Genomic DNA, 27,715 nt, shown 5'->3' with positions numbered 1-27,715 from the left:
TTAAATTAGATAATCCACTGTTTTCCACCATGTTTATTACTAATGTACAAAATATACAAAACATAGAGGGAGACATTTTCTTTTCCTCGGGAGAGAAGTGCTGCACCCACTGCAAGAAGAGGAGGGGGAGACAAATGAATGATGTTATGGAGTCTACATTTTGTGAGACAAGTTTTTTTTAAAAAAAAGCCACAACCGACAACGTAATCAGAACAAAAAAGAAATTTTACCCCCTAAATCATTTGAGTCAAGGTTCAGTTTTCACAGAAAACAAGTTGTAGGTTTCCCCCAATGATATGAATTAGCACCAAGGGAAATCGCATCTCTGCGGTCAGTGGGAATACTGCAGGGGGGTATTTTACACACACGGGATGATGGGACATCATGAGTCAAGGACTGTGCAAGTGGTAGCTGCTGGAATTCTCCGTTCGCTTCAGAAAGGCCTCCAAACAGGAACAATAGATTCCGATCCCACAGGAAAATACACACACAGGCTGTTGCTTCACCCCTGCCTCACACAAATGTTCTTAAAAGGGGCATTTTCTTGCTGATGCCAGATGTTCTTCCAAACCAAAGCAGAAGTCTCCAGTGCATGTTTGGTTCCTAAGAACATGCAGAATACAGCCCAGAGCATGGGATGAGCTGGGATGTTCTCTCTTCCTTTACTGGCTTCACAAGGATAATTATATGAATTGATTGTTTGCAGAGCCAAGTCTCTTGTGCTTTCAAGTTACTGGGGGACCAATCGCCCTACCTCTGGAAGAAAGTGGTTCTTTTTTTTTGAGTATGTGGCAGTTCATCAAATAGCAGCAAATGCATCAGGAGGGAGCAGTGGCCTCCCCTTGCCCTTAGCATTTAAAGGGCCTCACAGAAGCCATTAAAAGAGTAGATGCAGCATGAGTCTGAAGGTTGGGGCTCAGGCCCCACAGTCCATTGCATGGGAATGTGCGTTGAGACCACAGTTAGAAGAGACTGGCGCAGGGGAGAGGGGGCTGGGTCCAAAGGACTAGGGCAAAGGGGGACCGTTCACACCTGGGTGGTAGAAGGCACAGTTGTGTTCGTACCGGCAGCTGCCTTTCATCGTGAAATGACGACACACAGGACGTTTCGATCTGTCTGAGAGGCGCAAGAGAAGAGAACAGGACCATCAGTTGTGGCAGCAGGAAGCCCCACAAATACCATACTTACTCGAATCAAAATTACATAACCAAAAGTAAGGTGCCCATCAGATTCTATGGACTGTTGGAATCATGTGTAAACCCCACATGCACCCTTGTTGAAAATAGCAACCTTCCAAGCCTTCACTATTTGTTCGTTAATATATTTGCTAATGTGTATTGTATGTATATGTTCATTTGCCAGGTTGACTGACCTCTTTGGTGTGGGAGGGGCTAGAGCCATGTGATTGTACTGAGCATGTTCAGACTCAAGACTCCATTTTGTTATCAGTATGTGTTTGGGCTTCAATAGAGAAGTATGCTCTAAAGTAGTGGTTCTCAACCTGTGGATCCCCAGGTGTTTTGGCCTACAACTCCCAGAAATCCCAGCTAGTTTACCAAGTGTTAGAATTTCTGGGAGTTGATGGCCAAAACATCTGGGGACACACAGGTTGAGAACCACTGCTTTAGAGAGTTCAACAGAATCAGTTGCTTTTGGACTTATATAGCAACAGTTTACTTATATGCTTGCTTTGAAAAGCAGTGAGTAGTTATACTTTGGACTATTGCTTAAGAATGATACCCTGTGTTCCTAACACAGAGAAACTACATCCTATCTATAACTGAACTGTGTCTTTATGGTGAATTAATGCAAGAGGTTTGTGAGTAAAAAAGATATATTTTCTTCAAAGAAGACTTTGTTTTAATTTCTGTGTGCATATTTTAAACTAAGATGTTTCAAGGGAGAGTATATGTTTTGGGCAACTACTACTGCAACTTCAAAGAAGCATCTTTAAAACTCTGCTAAGCAAATATATTTTTGTAGTGTCATGTCTTTGTTTCCTGGCCGTTCAAAAACATGGTTCTTCAGTTTAACAGCTGAATCATCTGTGTGCCATTAAATGAATGCTCGTGAATATCTCTTGTTCAAAGGGTTGACTTCTAAGAAGGTCATGCCTTTTTTTGACTAGTGGTTTTCAAAAAATGGTCTCGAGATGTTCATGGAAATTCACATTTGCCAAACTGCTATGTCATCATTTTTCCTTTTCATTGAGGTTATGATTGCCATTTTCCCCCAAAAACGCTTTCATGGGGTGATGATGGCATACTGATCAAAGATCAAGGGCTCCAAAAGCAAAACAATTTCTTTAAGTGGCTGACAACTATTATTACTATCTTATGATGATATTAACAGTACAGGGCTCAGGCTGTGGCGCAGGCTGGAGAGCAGCTGCAATGAATCACTGCAATGAATCACTCTGACCAGGAGGTCATGAGTTCGAGGCCCGCTCGGAGCCTATGTTTGTCTTGTCTTTGTTCTATGTTAAAAGGCATTGAATGTTTGCCTATATGTGTAATGTGATCCGCCCTGAGTCCCCTTCGGGGTGAGAAGGGCGGAATATAAATGCTGTAAATAAATAAATAAATACAGAGAGGAATCTTTCCTTTCCAAAGCCCAGAACACCATTGCTACAGTTGAACAACATGTTTAAGCAGCCAAAAGAGCATCCAAATGTTTACCATTCTTCTTGGGTTTAAATAGTATAGTAGAGTCTCGCTTATCCAACGTTCTGGATTATCCAATGCAGTCTGCCTCCCGCCCAGATCCATAGCTGTTTCTCTAGGCAGCAAGGACTGAACTTTTTACAGATTTAACTTCCAACAAAGTTGTTACAGTAAGTTTATTTTATGCAATTCTATCTTTATTTGTAGTCTATGTTTTTGTAGTCAATGTTTTCAACACACTGCGATGTTTTGGTGCTAAATTCGTAAATATAGTACTGGTAATTACTACATAACGTTACCATGTATTGAACTGCTTTTTTCTGTCGATTTGTTGTAAAACATGATGTTTGGTGCTTAATTTGTAAAATTACAATATAATTTGACGTTGAGTAGGCTTTTCCTTAATCCCTCCTTATTATCCAACATTTTCGCTTATCCAATGTTCTGCCGGCCAGTTTATGTTGGATAAGTAAGACTCTACTGTACTTGCTTTCCCATTAAAGGCAGGATGTAGAACCAGCCCCATGCCACCCTCTCCCACTCCCCATCCCATGAGGCCAATCAATGAGTATTTCCAGTATTTACCTCCACCGTGGCTGCCTCCGTGCCCCCAGCCGTGGTCCCCTGGGTGACCTCTGCCATGGTCCCCGGGATGTCCCCTGCCGTGGTCCCCTGGATATCCCCTGCCGTGGTCCCCGGGATGACCGCCTGGATGTCCCCTGCCGTGGTCCCCGGGGTGGCCGCCTGGGTGCCCCCTGCTGTGGTCCCCAGGGTGGCCCCCTCCTCCGTGACCTCCATGGCCACCACCGCCGTGTCCCCCTCCGTGGCCACCGCCCATGCCACTGTTGGGAGGGCCGCCCCTACCATTGTGGGGGCCGCCACTCCGTCCACCACCGCCTCGTCCACGGAAGGGGGGCTCTCCTCCTCGGCCGCCACGCCCCCGATGGAAAGGGCCAGGTCCTGGGCCGGGGCTGCCACCTCTCATGCCTCCATGGGGGCCGGCGCCACGCATCCCACCATCTGGAGGGTCCCAGTATCCATCATTACACTGGGGGGGAGGTGGTCCCATCATCCGAGGCCCACTGGGCACTCCGGGCCCTGGGTGCATGTTAGGGCCACCTGGGCCTCCATGGGGTCCTGCTGGAAACAAAGGAAGGAAAGGATGAGCATGACCATGGCATTAGAGCCTCAGGTTAACGCTTGATCTCGTACAACACCTACATGCTAGCATCTCCTTTTTAACAACTCGTTTCCACTTACCAGGCATGGGTCCTGGCCCCCCAGGAGGGAAATGCGGAATATTTTTGGGCCCTGGTGGAAAACCATTGGGCACTGGACCAGGTCCTGTTCCAACCAGCCCATGTGGAACTGCAATGAAAGCAAAAACATTGTTAAAGTGATTTTGAACCAAATCATCAAGAACCTTTATTATACACTTCTCCTTGAAGTTCCAGGCAGGGCACAACGTAGTTAAAACAATGAGGTAAAACAAAGCAGTGGAGAGATGATGAGGGGAAAAAAAGGGCTTTCTCACGAGGCAAGCTGAAGGCCGTGGCTCGCTATTTGCCAGATTGGGGGGGAGGGTAAGGGGAGGCATACGCTGCGGCCCTCCCTCAGACTGAGCACCAAGCAAGCCCATCTCTTTGAAGTAGCTTCCCCCCACAGGCCCAGCACTTAAAAGAGGTTGTAAAGGACAAATTAGCATGAAAAAAGAAAAGAAAAAGTCAAGAGAATAAGCTAGTCTGAAGACCAAGAGATTCGTAGCTGCTGCTAAAGCGGCGGACAAAAGGAACTAAGGCGGTAGCCCCTCCCACTGGCTATATACCTTCATGGGGGAATGGGCGGGGCTTCCGCCAAAATGTATCTTAGAGCTCTAGAAGATTCCGAACTGACTGCGCATGCGCAGGAAATACCATATGTGTGATTTCACAGAGACCACGACGGAGAATGGCGAGATATCAATTTAGGTCAGGAAGGGAGAGGTCAAGCAGTCCAGGTAACAGTCTGAGTCAAATCTGAATAAGCAATAAAGTGTAGTCCTAAACTAATGAAGAGCAAGATTCCCTATCTACTGTGAGAACGGCGGACTAGAGAAACGGAGGCAGTAGCCCCTCCCACTGGTTATATACTATATGGGGAGTGTGGGCAGGGCTACCGCCAATAATGTATCTAAGAACTTTCTACAAGATTCCGAACTGACTGCGCAGTGTAGGAAATGCAATACAGTAGAGTCTCACTAATCCAAGCCTCGCTTATCCAAGCCTCTGGATAATCCAAGCCATTTTTGTAGTCAATGTTTTCAATATATCGTGATATTTTGGTGCTAAATTCGTAAATACAGTAATGACAACATAACATTACTGCGTATTGAACTACCTTTTCTGTCAAATTTGTTGTATAACATGATGTTTTGGTGCTTAATTTGTGAAATCTAACCTAATTTGATGTTTAATAGGCTTTTCCTTAATCCCTCCTTATTATCCAAGTTATTCGCTTATCCAAGCTTCTGCCGGCCCGTTTAGCTTGGATTAGTGAGACTCTACTGTATGTGCGATTTCAGTCACCACGATGAAACATATAACAAATGCACGCAGATTAAAATTTACTGATAAAATGCAGACTAAAATTCACAAGTTACTGAATTTAAGTGTAAAATCCCTTTTCAAAAGCCAGCCTGACAGTCTGTAAAATCTTTGGATATAGTGTGAAACACATTTCTTAAAACAAGTAAGAAATTTAAAATTTCCACACCCAGCTCTAGCCTGTTCTGTATGTTGGAGAAAAGCTGATGGAACAAGTTATATTGCCTGCTAGGGTCAAGATAGTGGAAATGAAGACAGTATGTCCAAAATGAGACATTCCGTTATTAGACCAAGTGTCATGGGGGATCTGGCAAATCGACACTTAAGATAATTTCCAAATTAAGTGGATCTTCCCTAATTTAAAATCACTCGGATTTGGCCATATCTCTTACCTGCTGCAGGACCTGGTCCAGGCTGGCCCTGCAAGTTGCCCAGCAGGTGTTTGATCTTGTCTGAATAATCTGGTTGTTTCATCAAGTCCTCTGTTTTCGCATTGTTTGAGCCACCCTATATGAGACAGAAGAGAAGCCAAGAGATTAGGAAATGCTTGCCACCTCAGCCTGTCCTCTCCCCATTTGCTATGCTGTCTCCGGTACACAAACTGCTAAGCTAGGACAGGTGGACTGTTCAATTTGAGGAGCATCAATGCATCAGGATCCTGAGTAAGACAAAAATGTGGGTTTCTTAACAGAATCCCATTAATTTATTATTATTATTATTATTATTATTATTATTATTATTATTATTATTAATAATAATAATAATAATAATTTTATTTATAACTTGCCCTCTTCTCCCTGAAGGGATTAATATTATTATTGTTGTTATTTATTTATACCCCCCTTTCTCTCTCCCAAAGGAGACTCAACCTTCTTCTGGGTGCACTGCAGGAATTGTCCTCTTTTTTTCTGCACCTGAGGCACAGAAGAGAAGAATTCTGGACCTTCCACTTATCTGGGAGAGGGAGGACTCTGATCTACACTTCAAAGCAGATGACTAGGTGGCATTAAGAGCCTTCAGTCCTTCTTCCCAAGTAAGCTGCAGTTCATGTTTCTGCTCCTTACGCTCTAATTACCATGATGGAGGTGAGAATCTCTTGCACGTTGATGGAGGAGGTGGGGTTGGGGCCCTGCGGGTTCTTGCCTGCCCCCATGCTGCCCATGAGGTTGGCCAGGACCGGGGGCAGCTTGGAGCCCCCAGCTCCGTCTGGAGACTGCGAGGCGGTGGCCGGGTTGAGTCTCTCCTCGTAGGTGGCCTCATCCATGGAGCATTCCTGAGAGAGGTGACAGAGGAGACACAAGGAATCAGGAGGGGCTGGCTGCTGGGGAGCTGGCTGCTCAAACCCAGAGGACTCTAGCAACAAAGAATTTGGAGCAGATGCCAGAATGCTGCCTGCTCTGCCCAGGGAAGATCAACTGTTGCTGCTATGACCCAGGAGGTTCCCCTTCTCCAGCTTGTTTCCACTATACATAAAGGAAACCAAGACACAGAGAGGAGGAAAGAAGCAAGGACTAGAGTTGCTGGAATCCCCTTCTACTAGAAACTGGGAGCCTTGTCTTTAAATGTCCTGCGCTAAAGAATTCTTCCCCCTCTTCTGTCCTGCAAGACATGCCCTGGCTAAACTCCCACTCTAGTTGTCACCCACCAAGTCCTTCATTTCTGCTCAGAGCAGGGCAGGGTTGGGACAAACTTACCTCGTCCAGAGGAATAAGCTTTGGTGGCACTGGCTCATAGGTCTCTGGGTCAGGTTCATGAGGGCTCTCGGGGACACTGAGGATGAGAGAAAAAAAAATAAAAATTGGTTTGGATCCAGATACAAATAGAACAGAGGCAGAGACTAACTTCTCTAAACCAAGATTACTAGATCAGGCATTAAAACTAGTTGAAATCCTTCTAGACCTGAAATGAAGACCCCTCCCCTGCCTTGTAGAAATGCCAAAAGGACAAGTATGGCCTAAACCACTGCATCTTAAACTGTGGGTCATAACTCCAAATGAGTCCCCCTTTGCTCAATTTTGGGGTTCCAAAATTTGGCAGTAGTAAAACTTTTCTGAATGTCAGCTGCATGAATTGGTTTGTGCAGCGTTTATTGTGGACTCCACAGAAGATGCTTCAGCTGTACTTCACAAAAAAGAACCTCAGCCTGTTTGGAAGGTCTTGCAAATGCTGATTTGTTATTAGTAAATTACTGTTTTTATACCCATTTTATATACTTATATACCCAGAGTCATGTAAAATTTTCTTGGGCCAAAAGGAATCACGAGTGGAAAGGTTTAAGAAGCCCTGGCCTAAACTATATGGAGATACTGTAGAAGTAATGAAGGGATATAAGAAGCATTTTCAAAGTACTCTCAAATTGGGAATAATCGTTTAATTTCCTTTCACCAAACTAATCATCTTACAAAATTCTCAATATGGATTCTCCATTGCTATTATCTTGCAAAGAGTAAGTCCAATGGCTCTCAGTCTTTGGTCTATCTTGGACTACAAATACTTGTAGGATAGCCAACAGCTGGAAGTTGAAATCCAAGTATTTTGAAAAACCAAAGAATGAAGACCACTTTTTGCTATGGGAACTCAAGTCATTTCTGACTTCTGACAACCATAAAGTAAACCTCTCAAGGGTCTTTCTTGACACAATTTGTTCAGAATCTGTTTGCTATAGTCTTAGTCCAAGGCTGTAAGACTGTGACATGTCCACTGTGAAGTTATCTACTGGGTTTCCATGACCACATGTAGTGTCAAACCCTGATCTCCATAGTAGCACACCCACACACTTTAGACAGAGGTTTCTTAACATCTAGAACCCATCCATCAGTAATGCCAGAGATCGAACCAGGATCTCCTATGTACAAAATACACCAATCTATCAAACAGTTCACTGACCTTTCTTTTGAGAGAAAGAGTTCCTGTAAAATGCCCTTCTCGCGCTCAGCCTGGATGAATTTCTCCTGGCTGCCACTTCCTGGGTGAACCAGTGGAGTAGGCAAGTCAATTGGCTTTGGGTAGCTCCAAGGGACCTTCTCTTCCATGGCATCATAACTGAGCCGACGGGCGGTTTCAAAGGCATGGCGATCCTTCAACATTTCCCGCTTGGCAGCCTCCCCAAAGTCCTTGATCTTGTTTACATTGACTGTGGGATGGAATAAGGGAAGACTGACCAACCGAACATAACAAGCAAACACCTTGCAGAACTCTGGGATCAGGGCCTCCTTAGGCCTTCTTCCAACACTTTTTTTACAAATTGAAAGGAAAGGCAAATCCTTTCTTTTTAGCAAGGTTGAATCTTTGCCCATTTGGACTACAGAAACTAAAAGGTTCTGATTGTCCCTGCAACATGCACCAGGCAAGTCTCTTCCAATTCTTGAGTGGCAATGTTTCTATATTTTTTCAAAAAAAACCCAAACATTAACAATCTAACAACACTGTTATTGCTTGCAAAAAGAACACAGGGAAGGCCTCGAGTCTTGTGACTAAGCTTCTCAAAAATCTTTTTTGTAACTGAAATGTTCAGTGTAGTTTTCACTGCAACCCCACTATAATTATCTAACTACAAACACCATATTTTTTAAAAAGCCACACATACTCAGCCTCGTGGGCAGTTAGCATTTTACAACACCACAGAATCACAGAAAAGAGACTTACCTCGCTCTGTCTCATCTAGTTCAAAGTAGAAGTACTCTCGCAGCTTGCTTTCCTCAGGCCAGCTCACCGTCTTCTTCTTCTTGCCCTTCTTGGTCAGCTGTGCAGAATCAACTGGGCTCTCGGCTGGTTTGGCCTCCACCACTCCTCCCTGTTCCGAAGAGCCTGCAAAATCATACCACACATGCTCAACAAAAGTAAGAAAAACCGCATGCCTCTTCTGAGCTAAGTATTTGAGCAAAAAAGCTCAAATGTCATGATTGTCCAACATACCAGTTGAACTCAGGACAACATGGACCACATGATTAAGGTCTCCCTTCTCAAACAAGAAGGCAGCTTCTTGTTCAAGTCAAACAAGGGGGAACATACTAGGTAAAGAGCTCCACCCAATCCTTCTGTTACACTGGTTATGACCCTACTTGTTACTTACTTGTTTCCATTGGCTCAGGGACTTCCACAGCTGGCACCGGGGTGCCAGGTCTTTCCACGTCTGTCGCTTCAGATGCTGGAGCAAGCTCTGGTGAAGATGGCTTAGCAGCACTGGCTTCTGGGACTGGCTTCCCCTCAAACGGACTTGGCTAATAGTTAAGAAATATATCCCACCAATTAGTTACATTGTGAAGTTAGCATCAGCACTGGTATCTCTTTTGCCTCCTTAAGCAAAAAGTTTTGGATCAAGGCATAACCTTCTTACCTTTGCAGCAGTTGGAGACAGGACTTTCTTCTTCTTCTTGATTTTGATGCCTGGGACAGGGGCTGAGTTTAGGGCATCCAAGAAACCCAAACCTTCCATAGCTGGAGATGAAATTGAGAAAACAAGATTAGAAACAATTCTGCAATTAAAGGCTCTTAATAGCACAACCCCTCTAACTGAGAAGTAAATTTCACTGTATTCAGTGGCAGGTACTCCTAAGTAAGTGAGAATGCAAGTGCAACTTTGGTTGAAGTTTAATGTCTACCACAGCCTTACTCATAAAAGATAGTTCCATCAATCAAAACTTTATTATGGTCCAAAGACCCAATTTGCTCAGTGGTAAAATGTGCACAACCACAAACAGGTTCATAAATTGATTAAGACCAATTAAACACAGGACAATGTGCAATAAGATAATAATCATCATCATCAACAACAACTTTATTTATATCCCACCACCATCTCCCCGAAGGGACTCGGGGTGGCTTACAAAGGCACTCCAGGGTGCAGCATATAACATTAAAAGTACATGAGCATAAACAATATCACATGAAATGATAACAAACCACTATCAACACATATAACATAAATTAAAATAGCACAATTTTAAAAACACAAACATCTGTAGATAAAACTAGTTGCCCTCAATTCAAAACTAGTGTCAACCTCATATGGCCCATTTCAGCCTACTTGAGGTCAAAAACCTGTTTAAAAATTCGTGTTTTTAGCCTAGATCGGAAAGATTGAAGGGTAGGGGCTAATCTAATCTCTTTTGGAAGATTAGATAGCTGGAACACAGGAGTTCTAGATGCCTCACCCCTATTCCTGCAAGTTATACACGAGCAGATTTTCTATCTAAGCAAGCTCTCTGAAGAATGCAGACCATAAAATAAACACAGAAACAGAGGATCTTACGTTGTGGAGGAATGATCTTCACTTTAATCTCTTTGGTAGTATTGGGGGTGGTGTTAAGGGGCTTGTACTTCTTCTCAGCTGGTGGATTCTCACCAGCAGGAGCTGATGTGCTGCAGAAGAAAGAGCAAGCTTTCAGTCAAGAGAGGAAAGAGCTAGGTAAGTCTCATATACAATCATCCTTCTCAATAGATGTAGGTTCCTATTTCCAAATGTGAACCAGTCACCTGGCATAAACATGAACTCAGAGGGAGAAAGTCATCCATTTACTGCACATCATTTCTAGGAAATCACTCATTTTGTAGTGCTGTCATTTCATGCTCTCACTGAATAAAACTAACATTATCTGTTTCCAACTAACTCAATTTTCAGCAGATATAGAGCAAGATGTCTCTTGTGTTTCTCTCCCCAGCTAAGTGTAATTTTGGAAAGTGCTCATTTATAAAAAAAAAAATAGTTAACATCTCTAATATATTCAATTCCTACATCTAATGAAGTAAAAACCAGAAGGGATGATAGCTAAAAACAGATGCTTCTAAAGCAGATCTCTTCAGCCTGTGGCCCCCCAGGTGTTTGGGATTCCAACTCCCAGAAGCCCTAGCCAGCTTGTCAAATGGTCAGGAATTCTGAGAGCTGAAGTCCAAAACATCTGAAGGTTGTGCAGGCCTACTCTAAGGGCATCATTGGGACTTAAGAACTTACTTTTGTCGCTTCAGTGGTATTGGCTTCAAGTTGTATTTATCAGAGGTGACTACAGCACCCATATTCTTCTTTACAGGAAGGAGTGATGGAGTCTCCATTTCTAAACCTGGAAGTTAACATCACAGTCAGGATAATTTTCTATTGCCACTTCAAGACCATCTAAAATTTTCTTGGAAACCTGTCCTGCAAATACCTCCCCAAAAGAAACCAGGTTGCAACTCTATTGCAAATGTGGTAGACAGTATCTACATACAATACAATGCATTGAGTTCATTTGGAGCAACCCAAGATAAGCCCAAATATCCTCTACTGTCCCCATAGTCTTATTACAACAGATTGAAATACTTAAGATTCAGACGCACAACACTTACCAGTGGAACGGAACTTGGCATGGCTGGGTGCTGTGGTGCGGAGAGATTTTGGCTTTTCTTTCTTTTTCTCAGGTGTCTCCTCAGGTTTGGCTTCTGACTTAGGCTCCTGAGGCTTCTCTTGAACAGGGCTCTTGCTTTTATTCTCCTCCTTGCGCTTCTTCTTGTCTCGCTCTGCAAGGAAGATTATCATCAAAAGAGGTTCCTTTTGGAAAGCAGAGAATAGATCTCTATAGATCAATGAACCGTTGTTGTCTAGTGCAGCCCAAAGAGCCTATCAAACATTTGTACCCTTCTAATTTGAATGTGAAGAGAATACCCAGTTGTGTGATTCACAGAGACCACAACCCATTCTATATGCATTTCTCTTCTCATTCAGTGAGAGAAATACTTTGTTATCTTGTAAGGTAGGCATAATTAATGCATCTTTCTATTTTGTTTCTGCCTTGAATTGTAATTTTTTTGGTGTAGCTTCAAATAATTGTACTTACAACAATCCTATCAAAGAAGTTGTTTTTTTTCTTGGAGGGGTTGTAAAATTTCCTCAGGGTTGCTTGAGTAGGATTCAAATCTGGATCTTTTGGAATCCTGATCACTCACACCACTACACCATGCTGGGTCTTGACCTATGCTTATCAAAGTTACTTTTCTGTACTTCTATTTACGTATTTTGCCAACCAATATGGCCAAGAACAGGGGTCCCCAAACTTTTTAAGCAGAGGGCCGGTCCACAATCCTTCAGACTGTGGAGGGGCCGAATTATCATTTGAAAAAAAAATACAAACAAATTCCTATGCATACTGAACATGTCTTATTTGTAGTGCAACAACAACAACAACAACAACAATGAAAGAACAATACCATATTTAAAAATGAATAACCTATTTTAAAATTATTTAAAAATAATTTTATATTTATTTAAATATTAAATAAATAAATATTAAATAAATAAATAAATAATATTTAAAAATGAATAACCCTAACCAACATAAACCTATTAGGATTTCAATGGAAAGTGTGGGCCTGCTACTGGCCAATGAGATAGTCAAGTTAATTAGGATTGTTGTTGTTGTTCAAGTCATGCCTTCAAGTCATGTCAGACCTTGGCCGAGCCTAAGTTTAAAATTATTTATTTACTGCATTTATTTACTACATTTATATCCCACCCTTCTCACCCCGAAGGGGACTCAGAGCAGCTGTATGTACATACAATATATTATATTATTAGCATAACACAATATTAGCATTATATATTACTATATTGAACTATACCACTATACTATTATATAATATGTAATATATAACATATAATTAATATTATTATATGTTATTAGTATTATATTGTATAACATAAGATTATTATCAATATTATATGTATATACAATATATTATATTATTAAAACTGATATAAAAATATATTATAAAACTGAGGGCGGGGGCCAGGTAAATGACCTTGGAGGGCCGCATCCGGCCCCCGGGCCTTAGTTTGGGGACCCCTGGCCAAGAATAACCAATGAATACTGAGCTATATGCTCTTTAATGAAGCCAGTAACAGCTTAGCTTTCTTTTGCAAACCTACTGCGTGAAGTATCTTTACAGCAAAAACTACTCACCTGTTGGTTGTGAGCTACTCTGGGAGCGGATTACACCCATCCAATCGCTGACCAGTACAGAGGCCAGTCTGCGAAGCTCTGTGGGAAAAAAAAGATAACCATTCAATAAGCTAACATAAAATCATAAAACCACTCCCATATAAAGGTATGTCACTGGAGCATTCCTAAATTCCACATATAACCAAAAGACAAGTTGATACCTTCATCTTCACTTGTCTTGCTGAGCTGCTTCACCAGCTTGGCAGTATTATTCTGAAAGAGATGAGAGACAAATACCACCTTATATCATGAAACACCACCAAGGCAGGTTTTACTAATACATTGTTACTGATTGATTTAATCTGCAGCAAAATAACAAGACAAATACTACAGGAAATTAACCAAAATAGTATCCACTTACTTGTTTCAGATGATCTACTGTAAGAGGCAAATGCTGCAGCGTGAGCAAAATCTGCTGGAGAAGGGGCACGTTATTGGATGCTTTGGAGCCAGTCAACCAAGTGTTGAGAAGCTTGTAGCCACCAACCTTGATAAATCTGCAGAAGAAGTTGACACCATGAGTAATTAAATTCAGTATCAGGTGTTGTTAGTTTGTACTTTGTAAATTGTAAACTGACTTGTAGCATCTTTGGTGAAAAAAGGCAAGACAGAAATTAGTTACGTCGCATAATCCTGCTTTCAAGAGTTCCAGAGGTTAGTCTTTACTTCTGCTCCCAAAATCTAGCTCCTACCTCCCATCTTCATTAACATCAATCTAAAACTATGGCTGCAATCAGAATAAAATAACTTCTTGTGTATATAAATAACTCAGTAAATCCAGTGACTAGACTTCCAGACTATTCTCACCTATTCTCTACTTGCAGAATGACCCCCTTCCCTCATTTCATTCCTGAGAAACATTCAACAAGAGAGCTTACTTTGACAGTATATCTTGCGCTCGGGTCTGCAACAAGATGTTCAGATAGATGCAGCGACTGACCATCTTTTGGGCGGCTTTCATCAAGCTAAGATTGGGAAAGAGAAATAAAGACCTTTACTTCTACTGCAGAGCCTTCTGAGGAGACCAGAACATTGATTATGCAGTGGTCAATTGATATGTGAATAGCTGCCAAAGGAGCAGATATCTATCTACACAGGTTTGTATGTAAATTTGTTGACACTGCAATTATTTATTTACTGTGCTTACACCCCACCCTTCTCACCCCTGAAGGGGGCACTCAGGGTGGCTTACAAACTATGGCAATAATTCAATAGCAAATTCAGACAATAACAATATCAGTAAAACACAACATTATAAAACTGTAAAAAACATATACATATCAATTAAAATAATATCAAACATATCAAAAGTCTAGCATCAACTGAGCTTTGTAAACATTGAACCAATAGCTTCACCGTTCTACCGTCATGCATACGGGCCATATTAATCCCCAAAGGCTTGCTTTAAAAGATCTTAAGATTCTTCCTGAAGCTAAAGCGCGAGGGGACTGTTCTGATGTCACTGGGGAGGGAGTTCCACAGCTGCAGGACCACCACTAGGAAGGCCCTGTCTCTCATCCCCGCCAACTGTGCCTACGATGGGAGCGGGACTGAGAGCAGTGCCTCTCCAGAAGATCTTAACAATTGCACCAGATCATAAAGGGAGATGCATTCATACAGGTAATAATAAATATAATAAAACTTTATTTCTATTCTGGTAAGCTGGACTGGAACCGTTTAGGGATTTACAGGCTAAAGCCAACACTTTGAATTAAATTTTTGTCAGGTTTTAGATGACCCAGTAACTTGTACTTGTCCCCAGAATTCATACATCAAGATCCAGATTGCTACTGTGTGTGATGGAGAGCTGAATTATTAACACTTGCTCAGTAAATCTTGACTACTTTCCTTATGAACCATTATAAACCCTGCATATTGGTTGCTACATAATGCACATACATACATGTCAGCAAGGTAGAAATAATGCTGGACAATCTTTCTGCTAAGTAACTTAATTCCCAATCCTATTATTTCCATCATTTTATTTCCATCATTTCTATCCCGCCCTTCTCACCCAAAGGGACTCAGGGCGGCTTACAAAACTGGCAGAATTCGATGCCAATACACAACAATACAAAAGAATAAAACATAAGCAGTTAAATACAGATTTAAAACAATACAAAATACTTGAGCAATTCATCCACAAAACCTTGTACATAAACCTTAGTCCAGACAGAGTCGAAGCCAACAAAACTATTCTTTGAACTCTTGCTCGCATAACCAGGTCTTCACTTTCTTTCTAAAACTCAAAAGGGATAGAGCCTGCCGGATGTCACTAGGGAGGGAGTTCCACAGCAAAGGAGCCACCACTGAGAAGGCCCGGTAACCTTGGATAACCATGGATTCTAGGAGTTCTACTCCCAACTTTTAGGGACCCATATGAGCAAGTCACTATATTAAAGATTGTTTGGAACCTCACAGCCATCACAAACGGCTTTGGCAGGATACAATGGGAATGGCTTTTGTCGATGTTTTAGTGCTTTCCAATGACAAGAAATTTGATTGCATTGTTATACTATTGACCTACTTGAAAATTTTAGTGATCCCTTCGTGTGTTTTGACTTCTCCGTCTTTGCCAAGAAAACAGTCCAGTCCCTTCAGAAGTTCTTTAGGATCTATTGGTCTGGAGCCCATGATGGGAGATTCTGTTAAAAAAACAGGGGAGAAAAGGTTACCAGCTACCAAACTCTTCCCCAAAGTGAAGAAAATTTCTATTGCAGAATAGTATGCAAACATCTCTGGCAGCAGCTTGTTGTCACAGCAAGAACAAAGTATGATCATAATTCCTTGAGCTGAAAAATAACCAGATGTTTAATACTATAAATTGAGAAGGATTAATATTTTTACATTTTGAAATATTATTCTTTGGAGTCTTGGAGCTTTTGTTTGGAGGCATCTCCATCAGTTGTGTATGTCAGCGCCTAAAAATACTGGGGGGGGGGGGGGGGGGATGTGGATTAAAGGGATGGCAGTGTGGTCCTGGCCTCCATATCAATACAATCACCAGATTCATTGTAACCCTTGATCTCAGGATGTCAAGCCAGTGTCTAATTCCCAAATCTTCAGGACCATATACATTTTATTCACATTGTTACACTTGAACTAATTCTACGCTATACTAACTTTGATTGAAGATATTCTGGTTTTACAAAACTGGACAGGTCTATGCAGGTTTACTATCAGTTTCACTGAACTCATTCAGTTTTTTTTATATCCCATCTCACCCAAGCCAAGGTCCAAAACTAAATTAGACTCAGTAGCTTTACATCTCCTTTTTCTGACCTTTATTTAGCAAAGGAAGTTTTATTTTGTATATAGGATGCTTACACATTTGACCCTAAAGTATGCTAAATAATTTGACAAGATGGAGTAGGCAATAGTCCCTGCACTCACTAGAAAGGCGCAAAGCCGAAGTATTACAAGAATCAGATGTTATTCCTTGTATTTTGCACTCACAACTATATTCTTTAACATAAATACAGAAGAGTAAAGGATGTACACAAAATGCTGAAGAGGAATAAACATCAACAATGAGTTTGCTTGATGTATTTTCCACACTGGATCCTCAGAAATCTTAGTGTTAGCAGCTCATTCTGTTCACTGCTTTGTTGGCTGGATACCAAGGAAGCAGAAAGGCATATCCTTTGTCATTATTGAAGCTCAATTATACATGGTCTTTCCAATATGAAAGCTCATGTTCAATTATGATGAATCTAGAGTATCTACTTACTAGACTTGAGTGCCAAATACAGGCAGCTCAAAATAGTCCGCTTTTAAAGCCCCACAACAAATAGTTGATACTAAAGGTATGCAGGGAATCAAGTGCTTCATTTTAAGTTACAACTTAAGCACATTTGAAGTTCAAAGAACTCGCTTATTTATGCGCTCATAAGGTTCACATAGTAGTATCTATGAATTCTATGCACAAGTTAGGTCCTTAGCTATTTATTATCAAGCTACGGGTTGTGACCATTTGACAATGGCTAGGCTAGTAGATCCTGCCTGTGAAAAATGTAATTTGATAATGACCAGTTTTTTTTCCCAACAGGATAATTTAAGTACTTTTCCTTCCTAGTTTTTCTTTGCTTTTGTTGTCATTTATATACCGCAGAACACAACTACTGCCATTTCTTTACAAGCATGGCTTGCTCACTTGTGAATATTCAGGACACACACCTGTTCTAGTTAGTGCCAACCTGTTTCCTAATTGTTTTGAGTGTCAAACACCATCTATAAAAACACTGCAATAACTCAAAAGCAGTTGGCACTTCTGTTGTATTCCGATAGTTACAAGAAATGACATATGCTGTTGAGTGCTCCTTTCTATCAGATTGCTAGACTGAATGCAGAACCCATTTATCTTTGTTGGCAGTGGCCTGCTAGTATTACAAGTGTGAGTTGTTCTTTTGTCTATTTCGCTCACAAGTACAATTTTAAAATCAGGAGTGCTAGCTTTTGGTGTTCTGCAAGGTAACCTGTATCTTTGATATCCCTCCTACTGGTTTAGGGCCAGACAATACTGAGTGGTCATAGCAGAAATGCAAGTTTCCATTTACTAGCATAAATAACAGGAGAAAGTTTACATGGACAACTCCATGAAATACGTTTCTGCATTTTTGATGCGTAAGGAACTACCCCCGTGTGTTAAATATGCTATTGTTTTATAATGTTGTCTGTATGGACTCCCTTAAAAGAAGCCCAAGTGTGCCTACATGGACGCCGCCTGTTTGTCTTTTATCAAGTAAGCTTGATGTACAATGATAAGGAGTAATGCCAGTGGCAACATGCCCCTATCAATTCAATGGACTGCATTTTAGAGGCATTTCAGGTAACTGCAGGAATCTACGACAGGTGAACAGTTGAGATGCCTTCTATGTAAGTAGTCTCACACAAAGTGTGTATTCGGTGGACTATATAATTGGAACCTTGAATCAAAATCCCATTAATTCTCACAGCCACGTTTACATTTTGTGCAGCAGCCATTTCCCCCTACAAGCAGCTGGCCTGCCCCAAGGTGTGGTCCCATGTTCCTCTAATTTCTTGATTTAGTTATTTTAAAGCAGTCCACTGCTGGAAGGAATCAACAGGCATTGTTCTTATGAAGGCAGCATCCAAGAAGTGGATTGGTCATCCCGTGCCATCTTGAGAATGGAAATAGGTTACCAGCTTGGCGCTTGCAGAGATCTGTGTCCTGTTCCAGTCCATTTCTGAAGCATTTGCACTGAAGCTTCACGTTAGTGAATTCACCCTGTGGTGGAAAGGCCAATGGCCATGTGGGCTTTGGAGACTGAACTCCCCTTTCACCCCACAAGGCCTTCCACAAAGGGAACCATGCAAAGCTGAGGAAGAGTTCCACTGATGATGTTTGGGCTCAGCCTGCCTTGGCAGTGAAGAGGACTTCAGTCTCCAGAGCTGTCTATCTGGCACTGTCCAGCACTATATTCCCAGGAAAAGAGTAAAAAAAAATACAAAGGTTAACTTTAGCTCCATTTGAACTACCCTTGCCTCCCCATTCCCTCCAACACTGTAGTCTTGGCACTTCCCAAGGACACTCCAACACTTATGAAGGGAAAGGGATTGCTTGGTTCAGGTAAGTTTTGAAGAAAGCTCATCTATGAAAAGAAGCATCTTGAGTCTTAGCTGAAACAAAAGCCATCGTAGATCACTGTGCTCATTCTTAAGTCTAAATTTTCCAAACTTGCACTTGAATACTTTGTCCCATCCCCATTTCATCTGTTACATGGACTAGTGGATCTAAAACTGCACAATGAATCAAGAAAAATTGGTATTTCAGAAGACGAATGGCATCAGAGATATTTTGTGACTCTGGAGATTTTAGGTAACACCCACTCTTGTGTTTTCAGTTTCTGTAAACAACATTTGGCTACAAGTTTTCTTTGTTATGTTCAAAAATCAGATCTTTATGAATATAGGTACATTTGGAAAATGCCCTGTTCTAAACTTGGGCATTGAGACAAACATTCAAAAAGCAATGTGAAAACTTTGAAATCCTGTAAATATCTTTGACAAGATTTTTAGAACAAAGCTTTGCTTCTAAAAGAACGTTACTATAGCACCTGGAGACTAACCAGTGTATTGTCATAAGCTTTTATGAGTAACCTGCACATGGCAGCAGCCTCCAGACTCATAAGTTTATGCCATTGTACCCACTAGCGCTGAAGATGCCACACGCTTGATAAAGTTTTTTGCTACAACAGCTTACAATTTATGAAAAAAACTTCAGAATTTTTTTCTGCCCAATTAAATTGTTTCAAGACAATACATTCTTAAATATTATTTCATGATGCATTTCTCATCTTCTAACAATGCACCCACTGTATGTAGTTTTCATCTCTTCTCATTTTACTTTTCTGAGATGCACAAAAGCTGCAGTGTTTGTATTTCAAATACTGTGCAATCATTTTCCCTATAGAATAAACTCTTAAAACCCTGATGATCAGATGAACAGGAGACATTATTACTACCAAACTAAAAAGATTTAATTCCCCAAAACAAATAGAAAAAGTCTAACTAGAACATTGAGTTTCTAACACAATACTATGTGAAGTGGAGAATAACCACTGTATACCATAATACATCTAAATTACTTTGGCATGGCCCCCAAACAGATGTGGCTCAATTAACCCACTTTAATAAACAAGTTTGTTTTTATAACTAACTTCTATACATGTTTACTTTGATTTCAACAGGCCTGCCAAGTAAGCATGTTTATAAGTGTGATTTTCAAAGACAAAAAGTAGTCATTTGATGACATATGGAATACAGTTACACATATTCGTTTTTAAACTGACACGAGATTTAAAAGCCAGCATGTTGGCAGTAACTTTTTAAATTGCTTATAAAGTTCAAACTAATATGCTCCACAATAGCTTGATTATAAAAATAACTGAAAATGGCACTGTCTGTTTAATTTCAAGCCATGAAGATAACTAATTTTTTAAAAAGCTCTTTTAATGCATTAATCTGCAATCCAGCATGGTATGTTGGAAAACAGTAAATATATGATGCTAAATCCAAATGTTAATTCCAGCTAAAGGCCCTTAAATCAACTAGAGTAAATTACAAATTGAGACTAACAGCATTTCAATGTTAGTGGCAGGCACCACTTTTCATTTCAGGCTGTAACTACTTTTATTTCCAACCATAACTTGATTTGCTGAAAGTATTGACTATGATTACGTCAAAACATTAACAAATGCTCAGTTGTTCTTACAAGATTCATTACACAGTTAAGATTTTTTCATTAAAGCTGCAATTGTACACAGTAACATTATAAAGTTACTGTGCTCAATTTCACTGAATTCAGCAAGACCTGGTCCCAAGTGAAAATGTATAGGAATAGAGTACACAAAGCCATGCCAAACAGCATGAATACGTATTTAATTAATTTTCAGTGTTTTATAATATTGGATATTCCATAAAAATAAGCAATGTTGCACCTACTTCACATCAGAAGCATTGTTCTTCCATAAAAATAGCGTCAAAAGTTTGACAGCTTTAACTGTTCAATAGCTCTATAGAGTCAAACTTCTTACAATGCTAATTTATTGTGCCCATGCTTCTTTCATATGAAATGTAACAAGTATGCTTTGCTAATCTTTTCACACTTGGTCAAACAACAAATAAAACAGGAGTAATGTAATTCGATATGCAAACTACACTCAAGACCTAAACTATATTTTCCAATTTCTATAATAATCTTCGTAATTCTAGCAAATACATCTTGAACTGCAATTCCATCTATCTGGCAAAGCTGAGAAGTGCAATTTGACATACATCACAAAAATTCACCCTAAAAGCATATTTAATTAATCACAGATATAAATTCCCCAAGTTAAAAGTTAAGAATCCAATCTTAAAAGTCCAATCAGACAAAATAACTGCACTTTGGTTCTTTATCTGATATGATTTCACTGTAAGTGCCCAAGAATTCCTTTACAAATTAGAACAGGGCACAAGACTTTTATTCAGTAACTGGGCCAAATAAACCAACATGCAAGACAAGCAACAATAAACAACACACCTTAAAGCTAGATGCCATTTATCAAATAATTAACTGGGGGAAATCCTCATCATTTAAAATATTGGCCTTTCAATTACAACCAATACAGGACAATGCTTTTATTTCCTAAAATTCTTAAGTATCAAGGTGTGTAGACATTAGTTTTTTGGGATCTCTTAATAGAAATGACACCTTTGATCAGCTGAAACCTGACATTTTCAAAACTGATCAAAATGTTGTACCAAAAACAGACATATATGAAGAACTGAGCCACAGAACATGCCTAAGTAATATTTGTCAGATATCCAATCAAATTCTTTTACATAAAACGCTACTCCCCCCCCCCAAGTGTCTTTTATTGCAGCAAGGCAATTTTAGAGTAGAAGGGCATATGCTTTTCATATGTACTATTGTTAAAAAAGACAACTGGGAAACAAACTCATGCTAATCTTTTGAAACGTATCAGGTCTACAGACCCTGCACCTGCTGCCTTATATAACTCCACAAATGCAATCAAAGGGCGCACATAATATAGCTATTCAGTCACACTGCCTTTACTTTTGAGGCCTTTAATGCATATGTCACTCTAAATTCTAGCTATATCGGTACTCTAAACCTGCCAATTATGTAAAAAAAAAGGGGGGGGCGGGGGTCTAGCCTTCCAAAATTACTTGGCCAGGAGAACCAGGAGCCAGGTGTTGGATCAAACACACTGAAATCTTAGAATTTCTCCAATCAAAGCAATTCACAAAGATCCTTCAAGCTGCAGGATTAGGAGCTATATGCAGCAAAATAAATGCAAGTATTTAGATGCCTAACAGTTGTTTGGATCATATACAAGCTTAACAAAATTAAACCATAAATGCTATTTTCATAAAATATAAAAACAAAACACAGTAAAATACAAGGAATAAACGTTAACATTATTTGTTAGACAACCGTGTAACTCTGAAGTTTAACATAATCAAATTTGCAATACAAACACTGCAGCTTTTACTGTATATCGGAAAAGTGAGAATAAGATATTTAGTCCTGGTACTTCTAAATTAACATTCAAGCTTTCACCCCAAAATACATTGTATAACTATAATCCACCAATCTTACATATGACTTGAAAGCAAAATGTACTTGGGGAGGGACACCTGCAATTCAGGAAACCTCAGTTCCCAAGGGACACTCCCAACAGGACTGTATTGTTCATCTTTTGTCAAACTGGTGGTGTAAGATGCAAGTCAATTAGCTATAGCAGCTTAAACTCATAATATTGCTTTGCTTATCATGCAAAGAATCCAACACAGCTTTTTAGAAATATCAGTTTGGGCTTACAGAGGTAATGTGGAAGCTGTATCAGTGTCAAGGCCAGGATAAGGAACTCACTATGCAGCAGTAGAGGGGGATAAACAGTACTACTATAGCATAAAGTTATACTCATCTACTCATCTTATTTTATCTTCCCATTGCTCCAATTCACCTGAGTTCTTCAGGATTGGACTCCATGGGAAGAGTTGTTTAGTACTTACAGTTTAGGGAATGGAATCAGGATTTTAATCCAATGAAGACACACATCTTCATATCCTACAATTCTATTAATATATGTTAGCAAATGTTTTTAAAACATCTTCCCAGGGGAATTACTAAGGAACAGTTGTTACGCTTCCTATGAAAGATAGTTCGTTAATGCAGTGTGCTGAAGAACTTTTAGTCTTGCAAGCATGGGGAAACTGAACCGTGGCACATACGCAATTCCACTCGAAGCCAGCATTTCAAAAAAAGGGAGTCCCAAAAAGCACTTTTAAAATAAGTATTAGTAGCAAAACCTCTGAAATATTCTGTCTGGTTTCTCTTATCAGTGTTTCTAAGCACTGGAATCCAACTGGGTGTTCTCATGGTAGTTCCTGGTTTGGCAACAAGTTAAAAAAAACTGAGAACCTGAGAAATTAGGCATATTAGGTTTCAATATTCCAACATATGCATTTGAAGATTTACTACATTTAACATCCCTCCCCCAAATTTCTATGTACCTATCAAAATCAAGGCTGTTACAGCCCTATACCAATACATTTTTATAGAGCATGTTGCCTTGCCAAAAAAATATGCTATAGGTTGGTCAGACTATCCAAAAACAATTCAAAAAGATCTTTTTAGAAAACCACTGTGGTCTATGAAGGGAAGCCCAGAATTCACACTTGGCTCAAAACTCGTACTGTACCATATCTCGAAAAATTATTGCCCAACTGTGAACTCAAATTCTTAAATGAAAAAAAAAATAGCCCACTCTTCCGGTGTGTTATGCATCAAATTTTTGTTACACTTACATGAAAATTAGGCCTCAGTGTTTCCTGTTAAGTATGTTCAGGAATGCAGACTATTCTTTGTCAATATAGAATGAAGAGCAGTTATTTTTGGATACAGGGATAGCTCTCCCCTTAAGTGTTCAGTATGCAAGGGATGAGATTGCAGGTTGAACTATCATGATTCAAATTTAGGGTAAAGGAGAATCCACCCACTTTCTTCAGCAGCTATTGAAGGATGAGAATTTGTCTTATTGGGAAATCTTAAGAGGACTGGTTCCAGCTGCATGTTTTTACATTGCACATATACACAAGACAATCTCAACCAGCTACCCTAGTCTTGTGACATTTCATTGCCTCATCAAATTACTGGCTGACATAACAATGTAACTATAACATCTGGCAGGAGTCAAATCATGAGGAAAAAGACCAGTGTTGGAGACAGTGGAAGTATATCTATAGAACTATTTAACTGGGCAGTAGTTCTTGTAAGGCTTCCAGAATTGTTTTGGAATCTTATGTAAACCAGCATTCCTAACACTGTTTTTTTTTCCTAAAAAGGAATGTTTTGAACAATGGTTTTAAAGGGAATCTTAGGATCTACTGGATTTGCCTGCTTTAGTGCTGGGTAACTTATCAGCTAGGCAGTTGCTTGCTATCTCAAAACTGAATCCCCTAAAACACAAGACCTTAGCTGTTGGGTTTCTAAGCATTTTCTAATGGATGTAACAGAAATTATTAGTGTGCATTTATGGAAATGTGAACCTCTATCCCAACCTATATTTATTTTAAATGCCATTTTGGCAGCTTCCATTTTTGCTGCATAAATATTCCCAGATATCATGTGACTGTTGTATTTTTTTTTTAAAAACCCACTTTATCAGTGTTTTCCTATTGAAAGGCAAATCTGACTACAACAGGTGCATGGTCATCCAAGTGTAGGATTAAATGGACATTTACAATTTTACATTCTCATTCTATTCAACCCAATAAAGACACAGCATTGTCCTGACTAAAGCACCCTGCAATGTTGTGTGAAATGGCAGGTGCATTCAATTGGTTAAAAAGCCAGAACAGTGTCATCAGGTTGTGGGTTTGGGACTTACAATATGAAATGCTACCACCGGAGACAAAGATATTTCAGTTTCACTTTGTGGAACATTCCCTTCACAGCATTCACTCTTAATGCAGAAGTCTCAAGGGCAGCATTACTGAAATGCTAGTTGATGTTCATGCAGAACCATTCAAGGAATCAGAATCCTGTTTTAAGGAATTAACCAGCTTGGAAAACACTAATGTCCTCAACAGATTGGCAAAAATACTAATACCCTTAACAGCCTGCATGCATCAGTAGGTGTCACTTTAGGGTATTGACAATGGAAGAGAACAGCAGCAAAAAAAAAAATTAAAAATGAACAAAGTGGTCTGGAACAGAAATGAAGGTTGTGAGATGTAATTAATACCAGAAAGGTTTTGCTTACCAGGTGGAATTGTGGCTGTTCCCCTCCCTTTGATGAAGTAATACAAGTGCTGGATTCCCTTTTTCCTAATGATCACTTCTTTCCTAGTACATTGTACAGGAACGGTGGAATGTGGCAAATTAATACAAGACTCCCCCCTTCCCACCCACCCCCTTTGGTGTACATGTGGACAGAGAAAATGCCAAGATCCCCCATACAGAACCTTGTTAGTTTTAGCAAGTGTCACTGACACTGGCTAAATATCTGGGGTCCAGTGGTAGCATTTCATGTCAACAATTAGATCTGATTCAATTAAGAAACATGCTCCCCTGCTCCATTCCTTCAAAGAGACCCAGAAGATGAAAACAGGGCAAGGGGATGGGGGAAGGGGAGAGAAGAGGATACAAAACAGTTGCCTTTCTGATAGTAACACTTAACAGATTTGTCTCAACAAAGCACAGCAAACATGGAGCAAGCACTGAAATCCGAAGGTCTTGTGTGATGCTGAAACCTAAAAAAAGAGAAACTCGGCGGATTTATGATCATACTTTGCACTGCTCAAGCTGTAACCTAAATTTCCTATAGAGGAAACGGGAGTGGAATTTGGTTAGATCCTTGTGGAAAAGGTTGCAAGGCGGAAGGGTAAGCCACTTCCCCCCCCCCCTCCTTTCCATGACTGCCCGCTTGGGTGCCAAGCACAAGCTATTCAGGGGGAGGAGTTTGTTGCAAGCTGCTTACATCAGCTCCCTGCCCAGAAAGCCTTGTGGGCTCTTGGAGAAGGAAAGAGGCAGAGACGCCATTTTAAGAGCACAGACAATTAGGGGGAAAAAATAAAGCAAAGGCTTCAGAATCTATTAAGAAGAAACTACAGCAATACAACCTCCATCACATACACCACCTGAATCATTTTATGTCAGTTCTATAAACTAGAACCTATTTAACAGTTTGGGTGGCAAGTTATGATCCAGCAAGTGCCGGAGTCAAACCTCATTACTGATCATTGCAGGGTTAATACCATCACCCCCCCCCACCCTTTTCTTCTCCCTCCACACATGGGGGAGGTAGGATAAAATAAAAAGGGAAACATCCTGTAAAGGAAAGGTACAATGCCATTTGTCAGGGACAAAAGAGAAAATACCGCCATATTGCACTGGGGTGGGGGAATATAGGTAGCTACAACATTATAAGCACGCTAGACCTCATTTTGAGCCCTATAGAGATTCCTGCTCCCTATTAACAAGTTTTTAAAAAAATACATACTGGATTAGTTTTTAAATGAATCCCCCAAGCCATTTTGCAATCTTTATTTGTAGATTGCCAGTTACTTTTTCCAGTATTACATACCTACACATACATTATATAAGCGTCAATTTTTTTTAAAGAAACACAACCCAATTTTTAACAAATTTAAAAATATTGAAGACTATGACAAATTCATCCAATTAAATTGATTTATCACTGGCCACTACCCAGTTATAGCTTTGTTCCTTCCGCTCTTACCCTGCAATCTTTATGTACAGATTGCTTATTTAGCTCTATTTCCACGTCTCCCACACAAAGAAGCAGCACTTTATGGCTCAGTCACCACCATCTGTTATGTGGGAGCTCATTAACCCTTGACAATCCTGGAGTCGATGGATTTTCTAAGAGACCATCATACTCCTTATATAAATATGCATTTTGGAGTATGCAAAGGGTTAACGCCTCAAATAAAACCCACTTTTCCCCTTCATTTTTTGGTCTTTTCTTCGTGCCGTTAGCTCACTTCGACACGGACGACTGTTTTTTGGTCAGTTGGTTGAAAATGCGACACTTACTATCCAATTAATTTTCTCTTCGGCAGCACCTCAAGGTTTAGTTTTGGATTAAGCTGTGTTTTTTAAAGAAAAAAAGTAAATTTGGTATAGCTCATTTTCGGTTTGTTTAAAAAAAGGCAACCTTTTGATGGTCAATGAGTCACAAAAAGTTGCATGATAAAAAAAATCAGGGAAAGTTGTTCCTAAATATAAATTTGATTTTTTTTATGTTTTTGAATGGTAGTTGTTCTCCGCTGGGTGGGTCCCAATACAGACGATCGGAAACAGAGCTGGCTTTGTGTGTCGTCTCAGAGGCTCAACTGTGGGGGGGTTTCTTTGTTTCGCGGCGCACGTTGAACAGTTTCTCGAGACCTAGGAAACCTAGGAAGGTAAAGAAAGATAAAGCACGGTTAAGATTTTTTGGTTAATGAAACAAAGCCAAAATCTAAGGAAATAAAAGAGCTATATAATCGTATGTAACAAGAAACCCTGGCCGACTGACCAGACACAAATCACAGGATTTCAATTTTGGGGGGAATTCTGAACTTAAATTTTAAATTAACAGCTCACTTCTTATTGGTTTCTATTATTTCTAAGAGAAATAATGCTCTCAAAAGAGCAATTCGTCGAAATATTTATTACTTAGGAGTTAGAAATGTCAATGGTGACATATTCCAGGAAGAGGGTAACAAAAATAGTAGTAACCCAATACCAATAACCTTTGGTCCCCTCCCAAACCGCTCCCAAAAATAACGCTCGCAGAGACACAGTACTCACCTTTACACAGACCCCAGAATGGCCGGTGGGTGCGCGCGCACCGCCTTTTATACCCGGCCCCTCCCTCCTCCGAGTCCCCCCGCCCTTCGTCGCGCGCTGCGGCTCCAGAACAAAGCCTCGAGGCCCCGCCCACCTTTCACGTCATCATCCCAG

General features: G+C 40.3%; 1 protein-coding gene across 7 annotated transcripts; it reads right to left on the bottom strand.

Annotated features, from left to right (window-relative positions):
• Window positions 1-27,715, bottom strand: ppp1r10 (protein phosphatase 1 regulatory subunit 10). 7 transcript variants are annotated; one of them, XM_008105600.3, is made up of 20 exons: window positions 27,696-27,715; window positions 26,807-27,166; window positions 15,743-15,860; window positions 14,094-14,180; window positions 13,577-13,712; window positions 13,377-13,428; window positions 13,177-13,254; window positions 11,567-11,737; window positions 11,196-11,301; window positions 10,497-10,606; window positions 9,582-9,682; window positions 9,318-9,465; window positions 8,891-9,052; window positions 8,132-8,378; window positions 6,940-7,015; window positions 6,321-6,518; window positions 5,638-5,752; window positions 3,924-4,031; window positions 3,249-3,803; window positions 1-1,116 (listed from the first exon to the last, which is right to left on the bottom strand). In XM_008105600.3, the coding sequence occupies exons 3-20, from the start codon at window positions 15,847-15,849 to the stop codon at window positions 1,007-1,009; spliced, it is 2,667 nt and encodes an 888-aa protein (XP_008103807.1). In that variant the 5' UTR covers window positions 15,850-15,860; window positions 26,807-27,166; window positions 27,696-27,715; the 3' UTR covers window positions 1-1,006. The 7 variants fall into 7 exon arrangements, with proteins under 7 accessions (XP_008103807.1, XP_003217993.1, XP_016847206.1 ...); XM_003217945.4 differs by lacking the exon at window positions 27,696-27,715 and adding an exon at window positions 27,563-27,654; XM_016991717.2 differs by lacking the exon at window positions 27,696-27,715 and having other exon boundaries at window positions 26,807-27,556.

Source organism: Anolis carolinensis, chromosome 2 (genome assembly GCF_035594765.1).
Source record: "Anolis carolinensis isolate JA03-04 chromosome 2, rAnoCar3.1.pri, whole genome shotgun sequence".
NCBI classification, from domain to species: Eukaryota; Metazoa; Chordata; class Lepidosauria; order Squamata; family Dactyloidae; genus Anolis; species Anolis carolinensis.
This window is presented reverse-complemented; position numbering and strand designations above follow the sequence as displayed.

Coding starts and splice junctions, on each gene's coding strand:
- ppp1r10 (XM_008105600.3), bottom strand. CDS start 15,849: ATGGGCTCCAGACCAATAGATCCTAAAGAACTTCTGAAGGGACTGGAC. Junction 14,181..15,742: donor GGGATCACTAAAATTTTCAA/GTAGGTCAATAG, acceptor TCCCAATCTTAG/CTTGATGAAAGCCGCCCAAA. Junction 13,255..13,376: donor CAAGACAAGTGAAGATGAAG/GTATCAACTTGT, acceptor TTTTTCCCACAG/AGCTTCGCAGACTGGCCTCT.